We start from the raw sequence: 21,768 nt of genomic DNA, 5'->3' as shown, positions 1-21,768 counted from the left end.
ATAATACAAGTAAACACAACATGCAGTTCTTAAATGAAGGTTTTTTTTTTATGAAGGGAAAACAAAATCCAAACCCACATGGCCCTGTGTGAAAAAGTGTTTGCCCCCTAAACCTAATAACTGGTTGGGCCACTTTTTCACACCACTGTATATGTATATACACTGTATATATACTGTATATACTGTATACTGTATACTGTATATATATATATATGAGTGTGTGTGTGTGTGTGTGTGTATATATATATATATATATATATATATATATATATATATATATATATATATATATATATATATATATATATATATAGAGCACTGTAACACCTCCTAAAAGTTTGACATAAAATTTGTTTTATTTTTTTATGCATACTTTCTTTTTCTTGCTTAGTTTATTTTGAAGGGGTGTTTTTAAGTTACTGTGTCATTTATGTACTTGAACATAAATGTGTACTGTGAATGTGTCACTGACCCCTACGTACTTGAATGTGTACAATTTTTATGTCTTGCTTTCTAAGATGACTTCTTTTTAATTGATGGTCAAATGTGGTTCTCTTTGTTTAGCCATGGTCACCAATAACTTAAAGTCGGATGAGAGCTTTAGCCCTAAAAATAAGAAGAACATCAAAATATGGTTTAGCCCAAAGAGTCGTAAAGTACGCTGTTGCAATGAGAAACCGCTTGACTCAAACAAATCAAATGAAGTCCAGGGAAAGAAAGCCAATACGTCACCTTCTTCCAAGGACCTGTCCGTCTTCAACTTCACCTCTTCCTCCCAGGAGTCTGGGTCATCCTCCCCTCCACGGGGGAACGCAAATAAGAAAATAAAGAAAAAAAAGGATCAGCCAAACCTGCAAACAAACTGGTTCTGCTCAAAGGCCCAAAACATGGACTCAGACTATGCAAGAATGTAAGAGGCTGAAGCTGGAGGCTATCAATCAGCAGTGGACCTTTGGAAAAGAAGGTGCTATAGACAAGAATGATAAAGAGGATGAGAAAGTGAGCTCTGGAGATGACAACAGGAGGTCCAATAAGAGTTACTTTCCATTTCCCTCGCAGCCAGCCAGAGGAAACTCATAAGGTTGTCCATCAAGAACAGAATCAAATTCCCGGTCCCCAAAAAAGTATCCCAAGCAATTTGGAATTTGAAGGCACTGAGAAGCAAAGCTCTGCAGCTTTGAGTTTACCATATTACGATCAAGAGGTTGAGCCTGTCACTGATATCCCACAGGAATCCAATGAAAACACTCCAGGGCCTCCTCAGCCTTCCTTTGCCAGAGTGCGTAAGAGAACCAGAGAGGATCAGGACAGTGATGATCCACAGAGAATGCCAAAACAACTTCAAGATGCAAGAAGAGATCATCTAGAGGAGGAGCTGCTTCAACTGAAGACCGCTCTTGGAGTCTGAGAACATCCAGACAGTCCAATGAGAAGCAGAATGTGAACCCAATCACACCAGCTACCCCTGACCTTGGGAGGAAGTCTTCAAGTGGGAGACACAAACAGAAAGATCCTGCTTGCATGAAGAGGAACCACAACGGAGAAACGCCACTGCATTTAGCTGCCATAAAGGTTTGTGTTATCTGCATGTTGGCAAAATAACATAAATTTGTGCTAAAATAGAGTTTCAAGACAGCCTTTGATGTCAAGACATAGAAAATGTTTTGTTCTCCCTTTTGTTTACCTGGTAGTCTGTATTGACTGATATTTGAAAATTGCATATTTTGTTCATGCTTTGTTTATGCTGTTTTTTATTTGTTTTTCTGTCATCTAATGCGCGCTTAAAATTTACATTTTATAAATATAATATTAGAAAATTTCAAAACAAATATGCATTTTTCATACTGAAAATTGTAATAATGTGATGCCTAAATGAATTAGCATTTAAAATCTTTTTTTTTTTACTACAGTACTGGTTTGCTTGTATATGAGGCTGTTCTTCGTTAGTATTCCAGCAGCGAATCACTTTGACCACTTAATGATTGATGGTAGGTCAGTGTTTGAGTCTGGTTGATCAATATCTGCTACCACAGACCTTTTGACCCTGTTCTTCTGTACAGTGTGATGTGGAGGGGGTCCGTAAGCTCCTTGCTCAGGGAGCCGACCCCAACCTGAAGGACAATGCAGGCTGGACACAACTGGTGAGAGAAGAGAATTCACACACAATCCAACATAAATCTTTTACACATAACAGCCTTGTCTCTTGTTCAAGGTTGTCTGGGCTGAAAGTGGTTGGAAAGCTTTTCCTTGTATGTACAGTAACGTATGTTATCCTACCTAGCAGAATACTGTATGCTCACTGAATACTCAACTGTCCTAATTGTTATTATAGATTTTATTTTACCATTACCCTTCTGTGTTTGTGGTTAATTTTCAGATGTTTTGTCCTGTATAGTTTTATTTGTTGAAATCCTCTGTCTTGTGTTCCATTTACAGTAGCTGAGGAAGTGTAAGATCAGCGTAGCTTTTTGCACTCGGAAATGGTAAAATGAAAAATGAACTAGTAAATTTTTCATTTTTCGCCACATGAATAAGCATGTACATTTACTGTCAGTGCAATATTTTATAAGTGACAAAATTCCAAAGAAAGGTGTAAAATAAATCAGCATAAAATCAATTCAGTACAAGAAGCACTTCCGGAGCACAAGTTGTCACAACTTGTATCTCAGAACTATAAGGTTTTGAGTCAGAATTTCTACTCCGTTTATTTTATTTTATTTTGTTTGCTTTTTATAATATATTTTATTATGTTTTATTTTATTACATTAAGTATATTTTTGCAATTCTGTCCGCTAAACTATCATCACAATTAAAATGATAATTTTTTTGCAAGCTGTTGGGGTGAACACCACAATATTTGCAGAACGTTTGAACTGTGTGCTTAGGATAAGGTTGTTTTTTTTTTGTCAGGTTTGGGAAAGTTGTCACATGTTAAAGGATATGAATTTGATCATTTAAATAATTTTCAGTATTTGTTGGCCAAACAATGTATTGGTATTTTTATGTAGCATTTTTATTTGTTTTTCCAAATTATTTTGCTGTTTAAATTTGCTTTAATGTTTCAGTATTTTTTTTTTAATAGCAGGTTTCACTGTGACAACTTCCCTCATATAATGTTATAGGGAATATTTACACCATATAGACAAAAGGTCAGTGTGTTTTCAGTGAACTGTCTTTCCTTCTTGAACAGTACCAGTACTGTACTTATTTATTTTTTTAGCCAAGACTCTATGGTTTGTACCCATGCAAAAATGTAATTTAATAAGAAAACTTACACTGAGAAATATTCACTGACGCCTACAAGTGTGACCCTAGATCAGGTTCCTTACTCTTGAAATTGTATGTTATAAATGTACTTTGCAGTTTAAATGTATCATTGTTTCTTTTACATTACAGTAGGCTATTGAGAATTAGGAATGGGGATTCTTAACAGCTGAATCATAAATCTTCTATGAAAAACCTTTCACAACTGAATAATAATGAACCACAACATGTCAAATTTCTTAAAGAAAAATCTCTGTGAATATATAACTGCATTTCCCCTCAGTCATAAATTCTACAGGTCTAGCTTAAAGGCCTTTGTCGAGCTGTTGATGCTGGGGAATTATTCAAGTAGGGCTCGCTGCAGTCCACAACATCCGGGGGGCGTGGTTGGATCCACATATAGGGGGTGGAGATGGGGTGGGTTTAGGGATCAGGGGGTGGAGATGGGTAGGTTTAGGTATAGGTGGGTGGGAGGAGTTTGATCTGTATCCAACCACGCCCCCTGGATCTTGTAGGCTGCAGTGAGACGCTTCTCAAATTATTAGGTCCAAACTATTATAATAATGCTATTGCTCTTATAATCCTTCATGATATGACAGAACATTGTTATATCTGCTACTAAGGCAATTATGTATTGCATTTGTGTTTTTGTTTTTGCAGCATGAGGCTTGTAATCTGGGTCACCTGGGAGTGGTGGATGAACTGCTCCAGCAGGGGGCGCTGTTGAACACTCCAGGCTATCAGACCGACTCTCCACTGCACGACGCTGTGAGGAACGGTCAAATAGCAGTGGTCAAGCTTTTGGTTGAACGAGGCGCATCCCAAAGTGTCCTGTGAGTACTCGACCTTACATTCTCTCACCAATCACCTGAAAGTTTTAAGATTGATATATCTTTAAACAACACTGTGTTAAAATAAACCCAATCAGGCGGGATGGTAAAGTATAACTTCAACACTACCTGTCAGAAACTTTAGGTTTAGATATTTTTTTTTATGTTTTTGAAAAAAGTCTATTATGTTCACGAAGGCTGCATTTATTTGATCAAGAATTCAGTTAAAAACAGTAATACTGAGAATCATTATTGCAATTTAAAAAAATATATATATTTGTTTCTTATTATTATAAATTATTATTATTATTATCACATTTTGCTGCTTAATTTTTTGTGGAAACTGAATATATTTGAAATGTAAATCTTTTGTAAAATTCAGTCAAAAGTTTTGAGTTATATATATATTAGTGCTGTCAATTGATAAACATTGTTTTAACTAATTAAGCACACATTTTTTTCTAAAATTAATTGCGATTAATCCCACCTATCATTAAAGTTTTTAAATATACTTTTATATTGCAATAATTTCACATTCAATCTTCAAATGTACAATGTACAAACAACATAAAGACAGTATATTTTTTATATTTATTTAATGGCATCTTTTTTATGATTGAGCATCACTGATATCAATACTACTGATGCCTCTATAAAATAGTTTTTCCCCTGAATATTTAACCATTGACTGTAGCCATTCAGCATTACAGTATAATCGAGAGCTATCAATTTGAACATTTATTAGACTTCTAATTTAAGTGAACTTAAAACAATCTTCACATGAACCCATTATAATAAATTACATATTTACCTGCCTGTGCCCTTCAGCAGAAATATACAGAAAATGAATAGTTACCAAATACCAAATTCTAAATTAAATATAGATGAACCCCTGAAAGCTATAAAAGTTATTGATTTCATATTTTTTGTTTTGTTCTTGGATTAATAGACATCACAGCAGCTGGTTATTATCTTATTTGCCTGCTATTGCTTTAAAAGCTGCTGCTGCTGAACGTGACGCAGATCTGACATGCATCTTATTTTCTTACAAATCTCTTTTCCTTTTCTGACCCACTTCACTTCACTTAAAGTCTCTACTAATGAGCGGACGTGTTGAATCAGGTGTTTTAGATGAGGGAGACAGTGCTGGGGTGCCTCAGGAAAAAATTAATCGCCTGCGTTAACGCGCTAATTTTGACACCACTAATATATATATATATATATATATATATATATATATATATATAGATATATATATAGATATATAGATATATATAATGTATGTACTTTTTATATATATATGTATGTACTTTTTATATATGTATTTTTAAAAATATGACCAAAGAACATAAGTGCCCATAGTCTAAGAATCACCCATGTATGTTTGTGTATATGTATGTGTGTGTATATTAGTGATGTCACGATAAACGATTAGTGATAAATGATTAATTGCATCCAAAATAAGTTTTTTTTTTGTATATATTATGTGTGGATACTGTTTATTTATTATGTATATATAAATACAAACACATGCATGTATTTGTTTTTTTTTAAGAAAAATGTTTATATATTAAATATATTTATATATAATATAAAATATTAGAATCTATATATAGGACGTTTTTATTTCCAGCAAAATAATGACTTTACAAATTAAAAGTACTTCATTTAATTTGATATTTAATTATTCATTTTAATTAGAAATTTTATATAAACAAACCAAAAAATAGGATTTATCATGAATGAATACATCTAGCATGAAGCATCTAACAATAAAACAAAGTCACTATATCTGTTTGTGACTGTACCAAAGAAAAGAAAAAGAAAAGATCTTGCAAAATCTCTACAGGTTATCACATTTCTACTGTTGATTGGTATACCATCATATATATTTCTCAGCCCAGTTATGTGATAGTGTTTTATTCGTTCATTTTAAATGTGCATATTTTGTAACTTGTGACTCTGCCATGGCGTGTACCTGGTGTCGAGATGTTCGGGAACTTCTGCTTCGCTTCCTCCCACGTGCCCTTTATCTTAATGAACTCTATTTCCCCAAGATTGGCAGTGAACCCAGATGCGTGAATGCTCATCCCGAGAGTTCTCTGCATGCTTCTCTGCGTCTCTTTTTGTCTGTCTGCCCTTTGTACATTGATTGACTAGTGCTGTGCTGTACATTGGGAGCGCATAAAGCATCAGCAGATTTATGCTTCGTTAGTCAATGGTGAAGTGAAGCATCAGCTCTGTCATAGAAGCACTGCACAGAAGCAATCCACTCCTGTCAGACATAATCAATCACTTTCACTCCTTGCGGTCTGGAATCGGAGCAGTGGGGCTACGGGGGGAACTGCTGTGGGCAGAGCCTTCGCTGTAATATGTTGTATGAATTGACTGGCACATCCCTGCTGTACCAGCAGTAATCTTTAATGCTTTTCAGATCTGAAAAGCTGCTTCTTGAGGGACCGTGAGGGTAGCAACTATAAGTGAGACAGGGCCGGTAGCTCTAGTCCGTCTGCCCTCTTATCTCTCTCGTGGTACTTTGATGTCATCCGATCATTCTGCGCAGCGCCACTTCAAGTCGAACGCGCCCATTATTATTTTGTGTCTCACTTCAGGGGCTGCATCAGGTCGCACTGCGCAGACGCAGGCGACATCACTTCCTCAAGCCCCACTCGCGGCATTATTTAGAAGACGACAAGAGACATGTTAACATGTTTGGTTGGTAAAATAAATGTTGTAAATTCAAATCAGTGCGTCTTCCGTGTCTAGAATGGATCTATTCTTGAGTCTATAAGGTAACAATAATATAATAAGATAAACTTGTTTGAAATGGGTTTGGCTAAAATAAAATTTTGGTTTCGTCTGTACTAGGTCCTTATACTATATTGACTGGGTTAAATAGAATTGCATTACTAAAATACAATTTTCATTGACTAAAACTAGACTAAAATGTCATCAGTTTTCGTCGACTAAAACTAGACGAAAATAGTCAAGGTTAATTCTGACTAAAATAAGACTAAAGTGCTCAGGCTTTTAGTTGACTGAAACTTGACTAGACTAAAGAGTATGAGCGTGACTAAAACTAATAAAAACTAAAATGACAGCTTCACACAAAGACTAGACTAAAACTAAAATTAAAACAGGCCGTCAAAAACAACACTACCCCCCATGCATATGTATCTTAAACGCAGGGATACATGAAAGAGGAATCAAATCGGTATGCCGCGCTGTCTGAAACATGTCTCTATGCTTGTGCGCGCTGTACTGACACACACCCGAAGCGCGCACAAGCATAGAGACATGTTTCAGACAGCTCGGCATACCGATTTGATCAACTGCGATCCGCTTAAGCCCTAATATGACAGATCAGAGCAATCTTTTATTTACTAATTTAACATGAAATCGTCAAATTGCTACTCGATATCAATCGCATACAACGACAATACAGAATAATTTGAAAAATATGTTTTATATATAATTTTATAATGATTATAAAAATTCTAATTAAAAAATTTGAAAAACTAGAAAATACAAAATATAATGTTTTAGTAACGTTTTTTTTTTTTTTTAAGTTTATTCACAAGCGTGGAAAAGTTTGGGGTTGGTTAGATAATGTTTTTCAGACTCTTATGCTTATCAAAAACACAGTAAAAAGCAGTAATATTGTGAAATATTTTTTACAGGTTAATATAATTTATTCCTTTCTTGAAACTAAATTGTTCCATATGTAAACAATAAATATGCTTAATATTTTTGAAAGACATGGCTTATGCTTACCAAGGTTGCATTTATTTGATTAAAAATACAGTAAAAAATAATACTGTGACAATATTGCAATTTAATATATTCTATTCTATTAAATGGTTCTAAAGTTTAATAAATTAATAAATTTTTTGCTGTTTTTTTTAAAAGAAGTCTCTTATGCACTTCAATTAAATGTTTATTTACTGGCGCTCAAAAGTCGGCAATATGTTTTTTTTTTTTTTATTCGTAAGTCTCATATGCTACAATAATAATATTATAAAAACAAAAATAAAATACAATTTAAAAAACTGTTTTCTATTTTAATATATTCTGAAAAATAATTTATTCTTGCGTTGGCAATGATGAATTTTCTGCAGCCATTACTCCAGTTTTCTTTGTCACATGATCCTTTGGAAATAATCCTGATATGCTGATTTGGTGCTCATGAAACGCTTATTATTATTATTATTATTATTATTAATATTAAGCATTTGTACTGCTTAATATTTTTATGGACACTGATTCTATTTTCAAAAGAACATTTATTAGAAACAAGCCTTTACTGTAGCTTGTTGAATAAAAGTACCTTAAAAAAATCTTAATAACCCCAAACTTTTCGTTGCTAGTGTATTTGTTCATATTTATTTGTTTAGTGTATATTAATAATAATCAACTATCATTTCATCCCACTTTGATAGTTGCCTTATATATGGACTAGATCAGTATCTGCAACAGCCATTGAAAAACCCATATTGGCAACCTCTAATCTTGCATTATTTCAGCTTGTTGCTTTCCATTCTGACATTGTCTTCTCTCGGAAGAAAGTGTCCTAGGAGGCAGCATAATTAAGATGCAATGACACTAGTAAGGCAGCTCACTAGGCTTCGGGACAGAACAGCTGTACTATTAGGCAAATTTAGATGGATTCGTCCTGCATAAGCTCTATTTGTTTTGTTGATGTGATCCGAGCAAAGGAGCGCACTGCTTTCTTCCAATCGATGAGATCTGGTTAGCTCTAGTGCTTAGCGCCACCATTCTTGATTGGTTCGGTTATGTAGACAGGAACAGCTGGAGCACCTCCGAGGACTAATTTTCACATCTCCATCGATCTGTGATTCATTGGTCCCATTTACCGCTGGCATCTGTGTCTGATTTGTCAACTGCGAGATGGATGCAGTTGCTGAGAGGTTTTAGCTTACTAATATCGCTCTTTAACTGCATGGAGTGTCTTATTTTGCTGGAGGTGATGAATGCACACCTCCCTTTATCAGTATGGGTAACACACACGCGCATGTATGTGGTGTCTGCGTATGAGACACTTTGGCATTATTGGATTTTCACTTTTTGAGATTAGAAGCTGTGCGCCGCACCAAAACAAAATCATTTACATCCTATGGGAGTGCGAAGAGACTGGGCTTGTTTGGGGGTGGGGAGTGGCTCATGAATCCAAATGAAATTTTATGGACCAGTGGACCTCTTAATTGCCCCCCAGGTGTTATCTGTGCTGAAGCTTAATCTCAACATACATCCCTCTCCACTTTATTTCATTTCCACCTCTCTTCTCCCTACCAGCCAAAAGGGACAAATGATCCGACGAGGGACCGTCACATACTGCTTGCCAAACAGATCCTCTTCGGATTTGTCCTAGGCTTTAACCTCTCGCTTATCTGATAGTTTTGCATACTAAGTGAGTTACACTGTGTAAACAAGGTCATAATCTGCAAATGCTTGAGTATTATTAGGTCCCTTTCCCCCAAATGTATGGAAGCTTGTTTCGTGCCACTGAATAAAAAATAATAAAAGGTAATAATAACTTATCTCACAATTCTGACTTTTTTCAAGTTTACATCTTCTGATTCTGACTTTTGAATGAAATAAACTCACAATTGCAAGTCAGAATTAAGACAAACTCGCAATTCCGACTTTCCCCCCAGAATTGTGAGTTTGTCTCACAGTTTTAACTTTATAAAATGCAATTTTGAGTTATAAAGTCAGAGTTGTGAGAGATAAACTGATGAATTGTAAGGAAATATCAGAATTACGAGTTGACTTTTTCTTCAGAATTGGACTGCAAGAATTGTAACTCACAATTGTGAGTTTATATCAGTTTTGAGAAAAATAGTCAGAATTGCGGGATATAAACTTCACTTCACTTCAGAGTTCACTTCTTTCAAATCTGACTATTTCAGATTGCAAGTTTATATCACCCAATTTGGACTTACAATTGACCCTTAGCCAGGAGTTTGATTGACAGGCAATCTGACCAATCATAATGCTAAATTTTGTTCGACAAACAAACCAGACAGGAGAGTAGATTAACATTGGTGGACATAAACTTGAAAAATGGTTTGTATTTTTATAAAATAATCATTTTTATTTTTATTTTTAATACATCTGTTGTGATTATCTTATGATTATTTTAATTCTGTTTTATGTTACTTTCTAATATGCTGATTTGGGACTCAAGTGACATTTATTACTATTACTAATGTTGAAAACAGCTGTGCTGCTTAATTTTTGTGGAAATAGTTTTTTTCGGGATTCTTGTATGAATAGAACATTCAAAAGAACAGCACTTATTTGAAATATAAAACTTTTGTAACATTTTAAATGTCTTTAATGCCACTTTTGATCAGTGGATAGGCATCCTTGTTAAAAAAGTATGAATTTTCTTTCATTTTTTTTAACATTGCCATTTAAATTTTTTTTTTTTTTAAATACTGAGATACCTTTATGGTTGCAAAAAGTAGGACACAGATATACTATACTATAGAGAAAGGAGGTCAAAAATCCTGTGCTACTGCAGAAGCTTGCAAAATCTTATTGATTTCCACAGAAATATGAATGCATTGTTAAACAAATATAAGGAATTTTGACTGCTACAGCAGTGTGCAGGGAAATATTCTCATATTAAATACTTAGATGCATAACAAAATACTCATTAAGGCAAAAATAAAGATTATGTGTACTTCATAAATAAGTTTGCTATTATAAACATATATATATATATGTATGTGTGTGTGTATATATATACAATAAATAATATAAAGTTCCGCGAGAAGAACATTCCAGCAAAAGCAGTAGTAATATCTCTGGCTTTTTTAACCAATTACACAATATTACATTCAGATTTATATCTTTTTTTCCCTCTGCCACAGATCTCTCATCCTCTATGATTGTTTGAGAGAAGACTTGTGAGTATCCCTTTGAACCATAAAATGACAGAAGGGACATCTTTCATTCTTTTAAACTTCATAGCCATGCAAAAATAAAGGCTACAAGACAAATCCACAAAGTGTGCCATTCTGTGAGGTTTATTTATTCCAGTTGGTTGGAACCTTTCTTTGAGTGAGGCATTAGCAGGCTTAACAGAACACATCTAGAGGATACACACTTTACCAAATATGTCCTTGAAAATGTTTTTGTTTTCACTAAAGAGCACTTTGCATAAACTATATATACTGTGAGTTTTCAGGAATATGTTTAGCCTGCGACTGGTAGATTATGCACTGACTCCAGAAATGCAGGAGGTCCTAAGAATGGCCCCAGAGGCATCTCATCCTGTAACAACCACCCCAAGCCCCCCCGCCAGCCTCAGTAAGGTACACGACCCGTACCCGCCTCACAGACAAACAAACACACTCAAAACAAACAGATAAAAATTGCTGGTATTTTGTACATCATCTTGTAAGTTGCTTTGAGGCATCATCTGTCAAGAACATAAATGCAAATGAAGTGTGCGGTACAGTTTATTTGTATTCTTGCAGGCTGCAGGCTGTGTGCGAGAGACGGGTCCAGTGGTTGTGATTGGCAGTCAGCTGACTCAGACTCAGCAGAAGCAGAAGCAGCTCACCAAAGCAGCTCAACTCCTTGGAGGGAAACAAGTGCAGTCCTTTTCTAGAGCAGGTACATTTCCTTTGAGTTCTTGTGTAAAAGAGTGAGCGGTATATCATAGCATGAGGTATAAACTACTGTTCAAAACTTTGGGGTCAGTAAGATATATATATTTTATTGAGGAAACCTTTTTTCCCAGTTCTTCTTTTTAAAGAACACAATTTATTTAAAATAGAAATATTTTGCAACCATATTATTGTCTTTGCTGTCACTTTTGATGAATTAATTGCTGAATTCATCATGCATCCTTACTGAATAAGAGTATGAATTTCTTTTGAAAAAATCTTACTGACCCCAAACTTGACTTGGAAGCAAATCAAAAGGTATTATTATTATTCATAACAAATGAAGTCAGTGCAAAAACAGCTTCATATATTTTTCCTACAAAAGTTTCAAACAAAATACTTAAACTGGTAAAAATAATATTATAAAACGGATAGTTTTGACTCTGTTTGGAAGAACCACATTCAAAGGAGTTGTAAAATGGCTAATGCCATGCTTTTAATACGGTGTGATAAGTCGGAAATATAGTATATTCTAACTTTTGACATGATGCACAGTCTAATATTGTTTTTAAAACCATGAACCAATCAAATGAATCTGGTGGCAGGATAAGCTTATTTATGTGCCTTTATGTGAGCATATGAGTATCTATATTAGCAAAGGTATAGGACAGTTGATGGGATCTTTTTTTTCCAGATTTTTTTGACTTGCCAGTTTTCATACACATACTCATATAATTCATATTATTATGAAATATGTGACATATAATGACTATAAACTATGTCAAATGCACATCAGATCTAAAAGGTTTTTTTTTTTTTGTCTGCTGAGGACAAGATTATTTCAACACCACGTGGACGGCTCAAAGCAGCTCAAGAAAACAATGAGACATTTTCAGAGCAGTGAAATGAAGTGTCTCTTCTTTCTTTGTCTTTCTTCCATCACATAGAAGAGCATTACAAGGAATCCAGCTGAAGCATAAGCGGATATTATGAAATCATACATTATGAAACCAGCACTTTCAGTGACAAATGTAGCTCTCGCAGAGTCTTTCGACTCCTCCAGAAATCACACCAACAGACAAACAATGAGCAGTGTCTCATCTTCTAAGCAATCAAAGTTGAAACCGAGTAGAATTAAAGTAATTGAAGCAGTTTCTCACACGCTGCACATAGCTGAACAAGAGTAAAATACAATTTTCTTGAAGAATGTAGGCTGTGTTTGTCACAACAAAGTGAAGAGCTTTTGGATTTTTTTGTCGTCTAGATTTAAAATAATCTCAAGGGATTGGTGAAGTGTGGCATACTACTTCTGTATTAGAAGCCTCTATATATTGTTCTTTGTTTTTCTGACATTCATTGTTAGCAGTGTTGTTATAGTTAACCAAAACTAATAAAATTAGTTGTCAGTAAATGAAATAAAATATCAGCATAGTATAAAATATAAAAAAAATGATAAAAGCACATAAATGACTAAACTGAAAATATAACAATTTCTCAATAGAAATGAATCCATTACTATATGACTAGTCATTTATTTGTTTATTTATTGTAATTAACTGCTTCCCTCTTTGATTAAATGTCTGTCCAGTCACTCCTGTGGTTATACCAGATGTTCCCATCATGCCCTCTTCCCTGACCACACTGCAGGGCGTCCTCAACGGCTGCTGGATCCTCACTTTCAGCTGTAAGCAATGAGTCAAAGCTTTTAATTGTTGCATGCGTTTATGCTTAGATAAGTTTACATGAATATTAGCACAATTTGAATGTCTGTTTTTGTATGCTGAGGTTTCTAGGTGATAGAAATATAGTCCACAAAGAAAGCGTTAGTTGCATCCAGATTTTGCAGACATGTCTACAGGTGAGCTGTATTTCCTCTGCGTTGTTCTTGAGCAATAGCTATTTTTGTTGAGCAAACTGTAAACCTATGAAAAATATTAATAATATTATTTGACTGTGGGTTTTCATATATTTGAAAACAGTAATAATTTTTTCTCTTCCATTTGACGCAGATATGAAATTGGCATGTGCTCCTTGTTCTGAGTTATTTAGTGCTGCGTATTTCCATATGTACGATTTTTCACAGCTTCAGTTCCATAGTGAAAATCAGTAGGCTCTGACTGTGCTGCCCATTCATTTAGCTCCAATTCAAGAAATTGCTAGCTCTTTTGAGTCTGCCTTCTGTTTGTTCTCCAAGCTATCTATTTTGAAATTGGTTATTGTTAACACATTTGTTATCCATCTTTAATACCCAGCCCACAGCAGACAACACCTTTTGAGGGCAGTTTTACTACATCATTTATCAGTTCTCAAAATAAAGGTCTTGGAAAAAGTCTTGCAGTAGAAATGTTACATGCTGGTGGATATTGCATGAAACATTTGCTAATGTTAAATTGCATGTAATATAAGATGTTGGATGCATCTTGATTTAAATTAATAGTGTATTTCAGGTTCTCAGATTCACTACATTGTCACATTTGCGTAATTCAAAGCATTTTTAACCGCCTGTAGTTATTGCACACATCTAATAACACTAATATTATTATTATTAGTGGTAGTATTTATCGCATATTCAGTGTTTTTATTATTATTATTGAATATCCAGTGTTTTTATTTGTTAATAATAATAATTTAAGAGTATTTTTATTTAGATTTATTTTATAATGTAAAATTAATCTAGTGTTTTTAGGATACGATTATTAATATAATTATAAATATTAATTGCTATTATTTAATGTGATAGTGATAAGAATAAGATTTACAATAACAATAATAAAAATATTGTAATACATTTCCAAAATAAGTGTTTTTGTTCTGTTGTAGTGCAGTATTTTCATTTAATAAATACTAATAATAATAAAAAATATTTTTAACTTGACTGTATATCACGAGTGTATGGTGGCCGAGAGAGCTCAACGCGCTGCAACTTCAGAAAACACATGCAAAAAGAAAAAGCACCTGCAAATCAAGAAAACATCTTCATCAGTTTGACAGCAGGTGGTGCAAATGCTCACAACACAACCAAATAAATTTTATTTGCAATGCGTTTCTTTGTTTGGTTTTGTTGTGAGCATTTGCAGCGCGTGTTGTCAAATTGAGGAAGATGTTTTCTTTATTTGCAGGTGTTTTATCTATTTGCAGCGCGTTGAGCTCTCTTGGCCACTGTACGAGTGTAACAAAAAATTACCTCATTCACAAAAAACACTTTAAATCTGCCTTAAATTATTATAGCATGCCTTTCGTTCTTTTAGCTTTAGCAGCAGTGATATATTGTATAACTATGTATATAACTATGCATATTGCTGTTCAAATCGCATTTGTGTTATTTCAGATTAATCGCAATGTAACTTTTGGACCATATTGTGCAGCAATCAAATGTCTCAAATGGAAGAGTGAGTGAGTGAGTATGCATGGTTCAGTTTAGTACTCTGTCTGTGCCACACTTTATGAGCCGTTGATGCTGTGCTTTAGCTTTCTGTTTTTCTGTATGGGTCTCCATGGCTCGGTGTATCACGGTTCAGTGCCCATGAGTGTGTGAGCTGCCAGCGCAACTGATCCACAGCTACCCACCCCACACACACACACACGCTGAGCTTCGTTGTCGTCTCCCATCATCGTGAATCTAATTACCTAATATGCTAATGGATCTTTGCTGCTCAGCTAACAACCTGGCCCTATCGTCCAGAGAGAGAGTCGGATTAACCCCGGGATGTAGCATCCTCACCGCCACCACCATCACGGTCCCGGGAAATGAACACTGTAATTAAAGGGGCAGAGGAAGTGCAATTACAGCTCATGATTACTGTGGAGGATTGTGCGTGTGTCTGAACGCGCTCCTATAGGTGGTGTCGGTGTTCTGGTACCATGGGCTGGGCTAGATATAAAGATACCACTCTGAATGACACTTTGGTTACTCCTACAATTTGATTTTGCACTTGGTATTATAATTATTTTATACTATTAGTATTATTGTATAATAAAACTTATTTAAAAATATTTAATTAACATTATTTGTGTCACGGTGCACACACGAGGACACAGAAACACGCAGATGAGGATGTAACTCAAATAATAACAGTCTTTAATGAAGACATCAAGGCACGACAAGGCAGGGCTGACACAGACAGGAACACCGGGGAGTAACGAGTAGACCAGACCCAATCTAACTAAATGGACAGGACTATAAATACACAGGTAAATCATAGATAATTAGACAAACACAGCTGGACAAGAATTAACTAATGATTACATTTAACAAGGACAGAAAACAAACCAAATATGGACACAAGAGGCAGGAACACATGACACACACGACAGAGGACTGTCAATTTGGGTAGTCTGAAGTAAAATAATTCAAGATAATGGTTGAAAAGCAATGCTTATTGATACAGACTGATAGCAATGTTTTTTTTTTGGGCAAAAAGTTTTATCTTAAACTAATTATTGTGTAATAATAAACAAAATATTGCGTATGTGTGTGTGTGTGTGTATATATATATATATATATATATATATATATATATACACACACAATTTTAAAAAATATAAATTAATACATTTTTCGTCAGTTCCAAATATACATGAAATTAGTTTTGTCATTTATATATACAGTTTATAATATATATTAAATATAATATATAGTTTATCTTTCTTTACAAGTACATTTGGAGATCGTATTAAAATAAAAGCAAATGTCAAACTGCTCATTATAAAGGCACACAACACAGCCTGTCAATCTTTACGCTCCTCTTAAACGGCTTCATATGTATTTTTAGACACTCTACAAGGTGCCCATTTATTCCCCTTGTCCTGTTTCTGTCATCATTCTCACATTGGAACAACAGACAATAGCTGCCTGCTCTTCCAGAGCTCTTCAGTCAAGAAAGGGCCATTTCAGCCAGACGTACAACTAGGGCAAACCGAGCAGAACGCTATCAAATAGTTGTAAACAAGTTGAGCAGGCGAAGAAGGTTTGTGATGGAGGATTTTTTATTTTTTTTTATATGTGTGTGAAGCAGCAGCTGTTTTTTAGACAGCCTTGAGATCACTTGTAGTATATTTCGCTGAAGACCTTTTGTGAAGAATTGTACCTGACAGAAATGAACAAAAAGATTGTTTTCACCCTTGTTGAGAGAGATTCACGATCCCCTCCAGCTCTAGTGCCTCTCCGTGCCCTGAAAATCTTGTCCTGCTCTGTTACTTTTCCCTAGTGAAAGTTGTAAAATACAGCATAAGACTTGCTGAATTTAACTGTGCGTTGCATCACTGCTGTTGTACTGATTTGCCTTGAAACTGCAGATTTCTTTTACACTAAAATTACAATTTTCATGCCGTTTTTTTGTTCCAAACCTGTATTCTTTTTTTTTTGCTTGCACAAAAAGTAGCAGCTCTACTTAGTAATAATACTGTATAATACTAAAATTACATTAATAAATAATAATAATAATAAATAATAAATATATATTTTTTGCTCTTTATCACTGTAAAGCCCATTTTATGTTTGATACATGACTTTCTAAGACCTCTAATTCGTCAACATGATCAAAACAGTGCTATAATATAGTTCATAGTTTTAATGATCAAAAGGTCTTTAATATAATTCTTAACATGTCCACCTTCAGGTCGTAGTAGTTGTTGTGTTTTTTTGCTGTAAGTGTTAAAAAGCATTTAAATATGATCTTAAGGTCATTGCACACTAAGTCCAAAATTTTCGTCAGACATTTTCGCACGTTAAAAAATAAATACGACCTCATATTGTGTCAATCATGTTTGCACACTGCCTCCGAAACTTTCGTCCGTCCAAAAAAATTAGGATCTGCTTCGATTTTCTGCGTTTTCGCATCCGTAGCATGCATTTTGATAGGAAAGGATGAGGAATACAAAAAAACAAAATGGAAAAATGCACGCAAAAATTTCGGACTCAGTGTGCAGTGACCTTTACTAAGACATACAGGTGCATCTTAATAAATTAGAATGTCGTGGAAAAGTTCATTTATTTCAGTAATTCAACTCAAATTGTGAAACTCGTGTATTAAATGAATTCAGTGCACACAGACTGAAGAAGTTTAAGTCTTTGGTTCTTTTAATTGTGATGATTTAGGTTCACATTTAACAAAAACCCACCAATCTCAACAAATTGGAATACTTCATAAGACCAATAAAAAAAAACATTTTTAGTGAATTGTTGGCCTTTTGGAAAGTATGTTTATGTACTGTATATGTACTCAATACTTAGTAGGGGCTCCTTTTGGCTTTAATTACTGCCTCAATTCAGCGTGGCATGGAGGTGATCAGTTTGTGGCACTGCTGAGGTGGTATGGAAGCCCAGGTTGCTTTGATAGTGGCCTTCAGGTCATCTGCATTATTGGGTCTGGTGTCTCTCATCTTCCTATTCCTCAGGTCAGGCGAGTTTGCTGGCCAATCAAGCACAGTAACACCATGGTCATTGAACCAGCTTTTGGTACCTTTGGCAGTGTGGGCAGATGCCAAGTCCTGCTGGAAAATGAAATCAGCATCTCCATAAAGCTTGTCAGCAGAAGGAAGCATGAAGTGCTCTAAAATTTTCTGGTAGATGGCTGCGTTGACTGTGGACTTCAGAAAACACAATGGACCAACACCAGCAGATGACATGGCAGCCCAAATCATCACTGACTGTGGAAACTGCACACTGGACTTCAAGCAGCATGGATTCTGTGCCTCTCCACGCTTCCTCCAGACTCTGGGTCCTTGATTTCCAAATGAAATGCAAAATTTACTTTCATCTGAAAAGAGGACTTTGGACCACTGAGCCCAGGTAAGATGCTTCTGACGTTGTCTCTGGTTCAGAAGTGGCTTGGTAGCCCTTTTCCTGAAGACGTCTGAGCGTGGTGACTCTTGATGCACTGACTCCAGCTTCAGTCCACTCCTTGTGAAGCTCTCACAAGTGTTTGAATCAGCTTTGCTTGATAGTATTCTCAAGCTTGCAGTCATCCCTGTTGCTTGTGTACCTTTTCCTACCCACATTCTTCCTTTCAGTCAACTTTGCATTTAATATGCTTTGATACAGCACTTTGTAAACAGCCACACCTTTCAGTAATGACCCTCTGTGACTTACCTTTTTTGTGGAGGGCGTCAATGTTCGTCTTCTGGATCATTGCCAAGTCAGCAGTCTTCTCCATTATTGTGGTTTCAAAGAACAAGAGATACCCGGAATTTATACTGTAGGGATGGTCATTAACTGAAACTCAAATGTAAATATTCCAATATTTTGAGATACTGATTTTTGACTTTCATGAGCTGTAAGCTCTGATCATCAAAATTAAAAGAAAACTACTTTTGAAATACTTTACATGCAATGAATCTAAAATATATGAAAGTTTCACTTTTTGAAATAAATGAAGAACTTTAAAAAAACAAAAAAAAAAACACATGTAAACTTTTTTCATATGTCAGGTTTTACAAATCTAAAATGCTGATGTATAGCTAGTAAGTCTGCTATGCCTAGTTCTCTTATTCTCAATCTTTCTTCCAGGGGTGAGTTGTAGCCTTCAGGCAGGCAGCTGGGTCGGGGAGAGCGAGTACGAGGCAGGTGACGACCCCCTGCGTGCCCGTGTGAACAGAGGCAGCCTGGTGAGTGACAGGCCGACATGTGGAGGGTCTAACAGTTATCGACACATTTTCTTCTCCAGAGAGGAGGAATAATGGCTGAGTGAAACCCTCTCCTGGTCCTGCTCTTTAATGGTCTCTCATTGTCAATCTGCCATGTTGATCTGCTCTCCTCAGGCTGGCTTGGCTTTTATTACTGACTGTGCTATGGATTGTGGCTTGTTTCGAAAGTCACACGCTTCCCAGAGGACAGAGAATTTAAAGAGAGGGAACACACTTGTGACTTTATGAGAGGACTGTGCATTGTGAGACAATATAGGGCACCGGTGATCTCCTTAGGCCACGGTGTACAACTCAAATGCTTTGCAGGGAAGAAGCCAAGCTTGATGTTCTGCTCTGATTGCTAAGATGCCTCACGACACAGTCTAATAGCAGCCTCTCTGCAGTTCTTTAACGTGAAAACAGCAGGGTTTGGATGCGTGGTAGGATGAGGTGACGTTGAACAATATAAAATTAAGCAACATTGTGAACATCAAGATGATATGTTTGTTTGTTTAGTTCAGCTCAGCAGTCAGTGTCACATAATCCTTAAGAAATCATCCTGATATACTAATTTGGTGCTCAAGAAACATTTCTTATTATTATCATTGTTGAAAACATTTTTGATCAATTTAATACATCCTTGTTGATTAAGAGTACCCCAAGTCAATGGTGTATTTCAATGGTGGTACATATTATAATAACAATAAATTATGCATAATTACATGCAAGCAACACTAAACCAAACCTTAATCCTAACTCTAACCATATAGTAAGTGCATGTGGTTAATTAATATTACACAGTACTTAAATGTATAATTACACTGTAACAAGGACACCTTAAAATAATTGTAATTATTGATTTTTAATTAATTATTGAAGCCTTATAAATGCTGTACTGTATACTGGTTACCTCTGAAACAGCATTAGAATGCAAAGGACGCATTTCATAGTTGAATTCTGCATTTATTTGTGTGCTATTGCAGCTGTGTCCTGGTTATTGTGAGGCTTTAATGGACCAAGTCTAGCATGTTGACCTCTCGACAAGTGTGTGCCAGTGACCCATATAGGCAGATCTTTGCTTTGGGCATCTTACGGCTCCCCTGAGCTGGCATTGTTGCAGAACCATCCAGACCAGACCAGAGCAAAAGCCTGTTACTTTAACCCCAAATGTCATGCAGCTGCTTTCATTGATGAAACAGAAGTGGCTCAGACTTCCACTGAACCATATCTTACGTCGTTTTTTTTTGTTTTTGTTTTTTTACACTTATCTCTTTGTGGCAGGTTGTTAGTTACTTTTTTATTTGTGAGAGGCTCGGTTTAAAACCTAGAATAATCATTTCAATGGAATTCCCTGGAAATCTCGTAGAAATAGGTAAAATATTAAAGTCATGTATGTTTTTATTAGCTCAGCATTTCATCAGCTAGAAATTTCTCTATAAATGATTAAGTAATCATGAAGAACTGGAAAAGTGATGGAAATGTTTTGATCAAAAAGGGTTAACTGTCTAACTGTTACTTAGCACTTCAGGTACATTGAGCTTTGGTGCTCTTGTGGGAATTGTGGGTTCAAATCCGGCCTATATTTTGACCCAGTCAGCTTTCTCCCTCTTTCCCCAGTCATTTCTAGTTACTTCTGCTACCAACAAGGCAAAGACTCAACAAAATGGCAATAATCACAAAGCAGGCCATTATAGGATGCCATAACTGATACATTCAGGTACTTTGATGCTTTGTGTACTAAATCGCTCGTTTTATCTTTAGCTCCCTCCCCTCTTTGATGGCTGCTTCTTCTACATGCTGGGCTCGTTCTGCAAGCCACCAAGACACAAGCTCATTCAGTTAGTGAAAGAAGGAGGTGGACAGCTTCTGAATCGCCAGCCTAAACCTGACAGTGACGTCACGCAAACACTGAGCGCAGCGGCCTACCATGCCCAGCCTGGTTCAGACCAGGTTCTCTGCACCCTGTATATCTTATATGATCCTCAGAGTTCCTACAAACCTCAGAAGGTCCGGGTAGGTAAAGTCTGGTCGGCTCCAACCATGTGGTTTCTGGACTGCATAGCTGCCTTTCAACTCCTGCCAGTGCCGTAGCACTAGGCCATATACTTGGTGTATTATTATGTTTCACCTTCATAACAGCAAATAAAACTTTTTTTTCTGCATAGTTTATCGGAAGATAGAGACATCATAATTGCTGTTTTCATCAAGCTTTATATGAGGCAAAATGAAGGGTCTGACTGTCCCCTGAAGATTCAAGTCACGTGGCAAGTCTCAGGAGAAAGTATTTGTACGCTTTTTAGAGTCTATTTTGCTTGTTCTTTCTTTCCGGGCCAAATTATGCCATCTGAAAGCAAGAAAATTATGAAAACATTTCTCATTGTTAGGATACATGACCTATTTTGAGCAGCCTC

At 35.7% G+C, this 21,768-nt stretch overlaps 1 protein-coding gene across 1 annotated transcript; it reads left to right on the top strand.

The window, feature by feature from the left end:
- Nucleotides 1-566: 566 nt before the first annotated feature.
- LOC306875652 (BRCA1-associated RING domain protein 1-like) lies at nt 567-21,448 on the top strand (the record flags this gene model as incomplete). Its single annotated transcript, XM_079426336.1, has 10 exons — nt 567-910; nt 1,060-1,283; nt 1,325-1,572; nt 2,061-2,141; nt 3,925-4,097; nt 11,311-11,437; nt 11,603-11,741; nt 13,323-13,418; nt 19,242-19,339; nt 21,119-21,448. 10 exons carry the CDS (start codon nt 567-569, stop codon nt 21,446-21,448), a joined length of 1,860 nt encoding a protein of 619 aa, XP_079282462.1.
- Nucleotides 21,449-21,768: the final 320 nt, after the last annotated feature.

This window comes from Barbus barbus (assembly GCF_936440315.1).
Source record: "Barbus barbus genome assembly, chromosome: 10".
Classification (NCBI taxonomy): Eukaryota; Metazoa; Chordata; class Actinopteri; order Cypriniformes; family Cyprinidae; genus Barbus; species Barbus barbus.
This window is presented reverse-complemented; position numbering and strand designations above follow the sequence as displayed.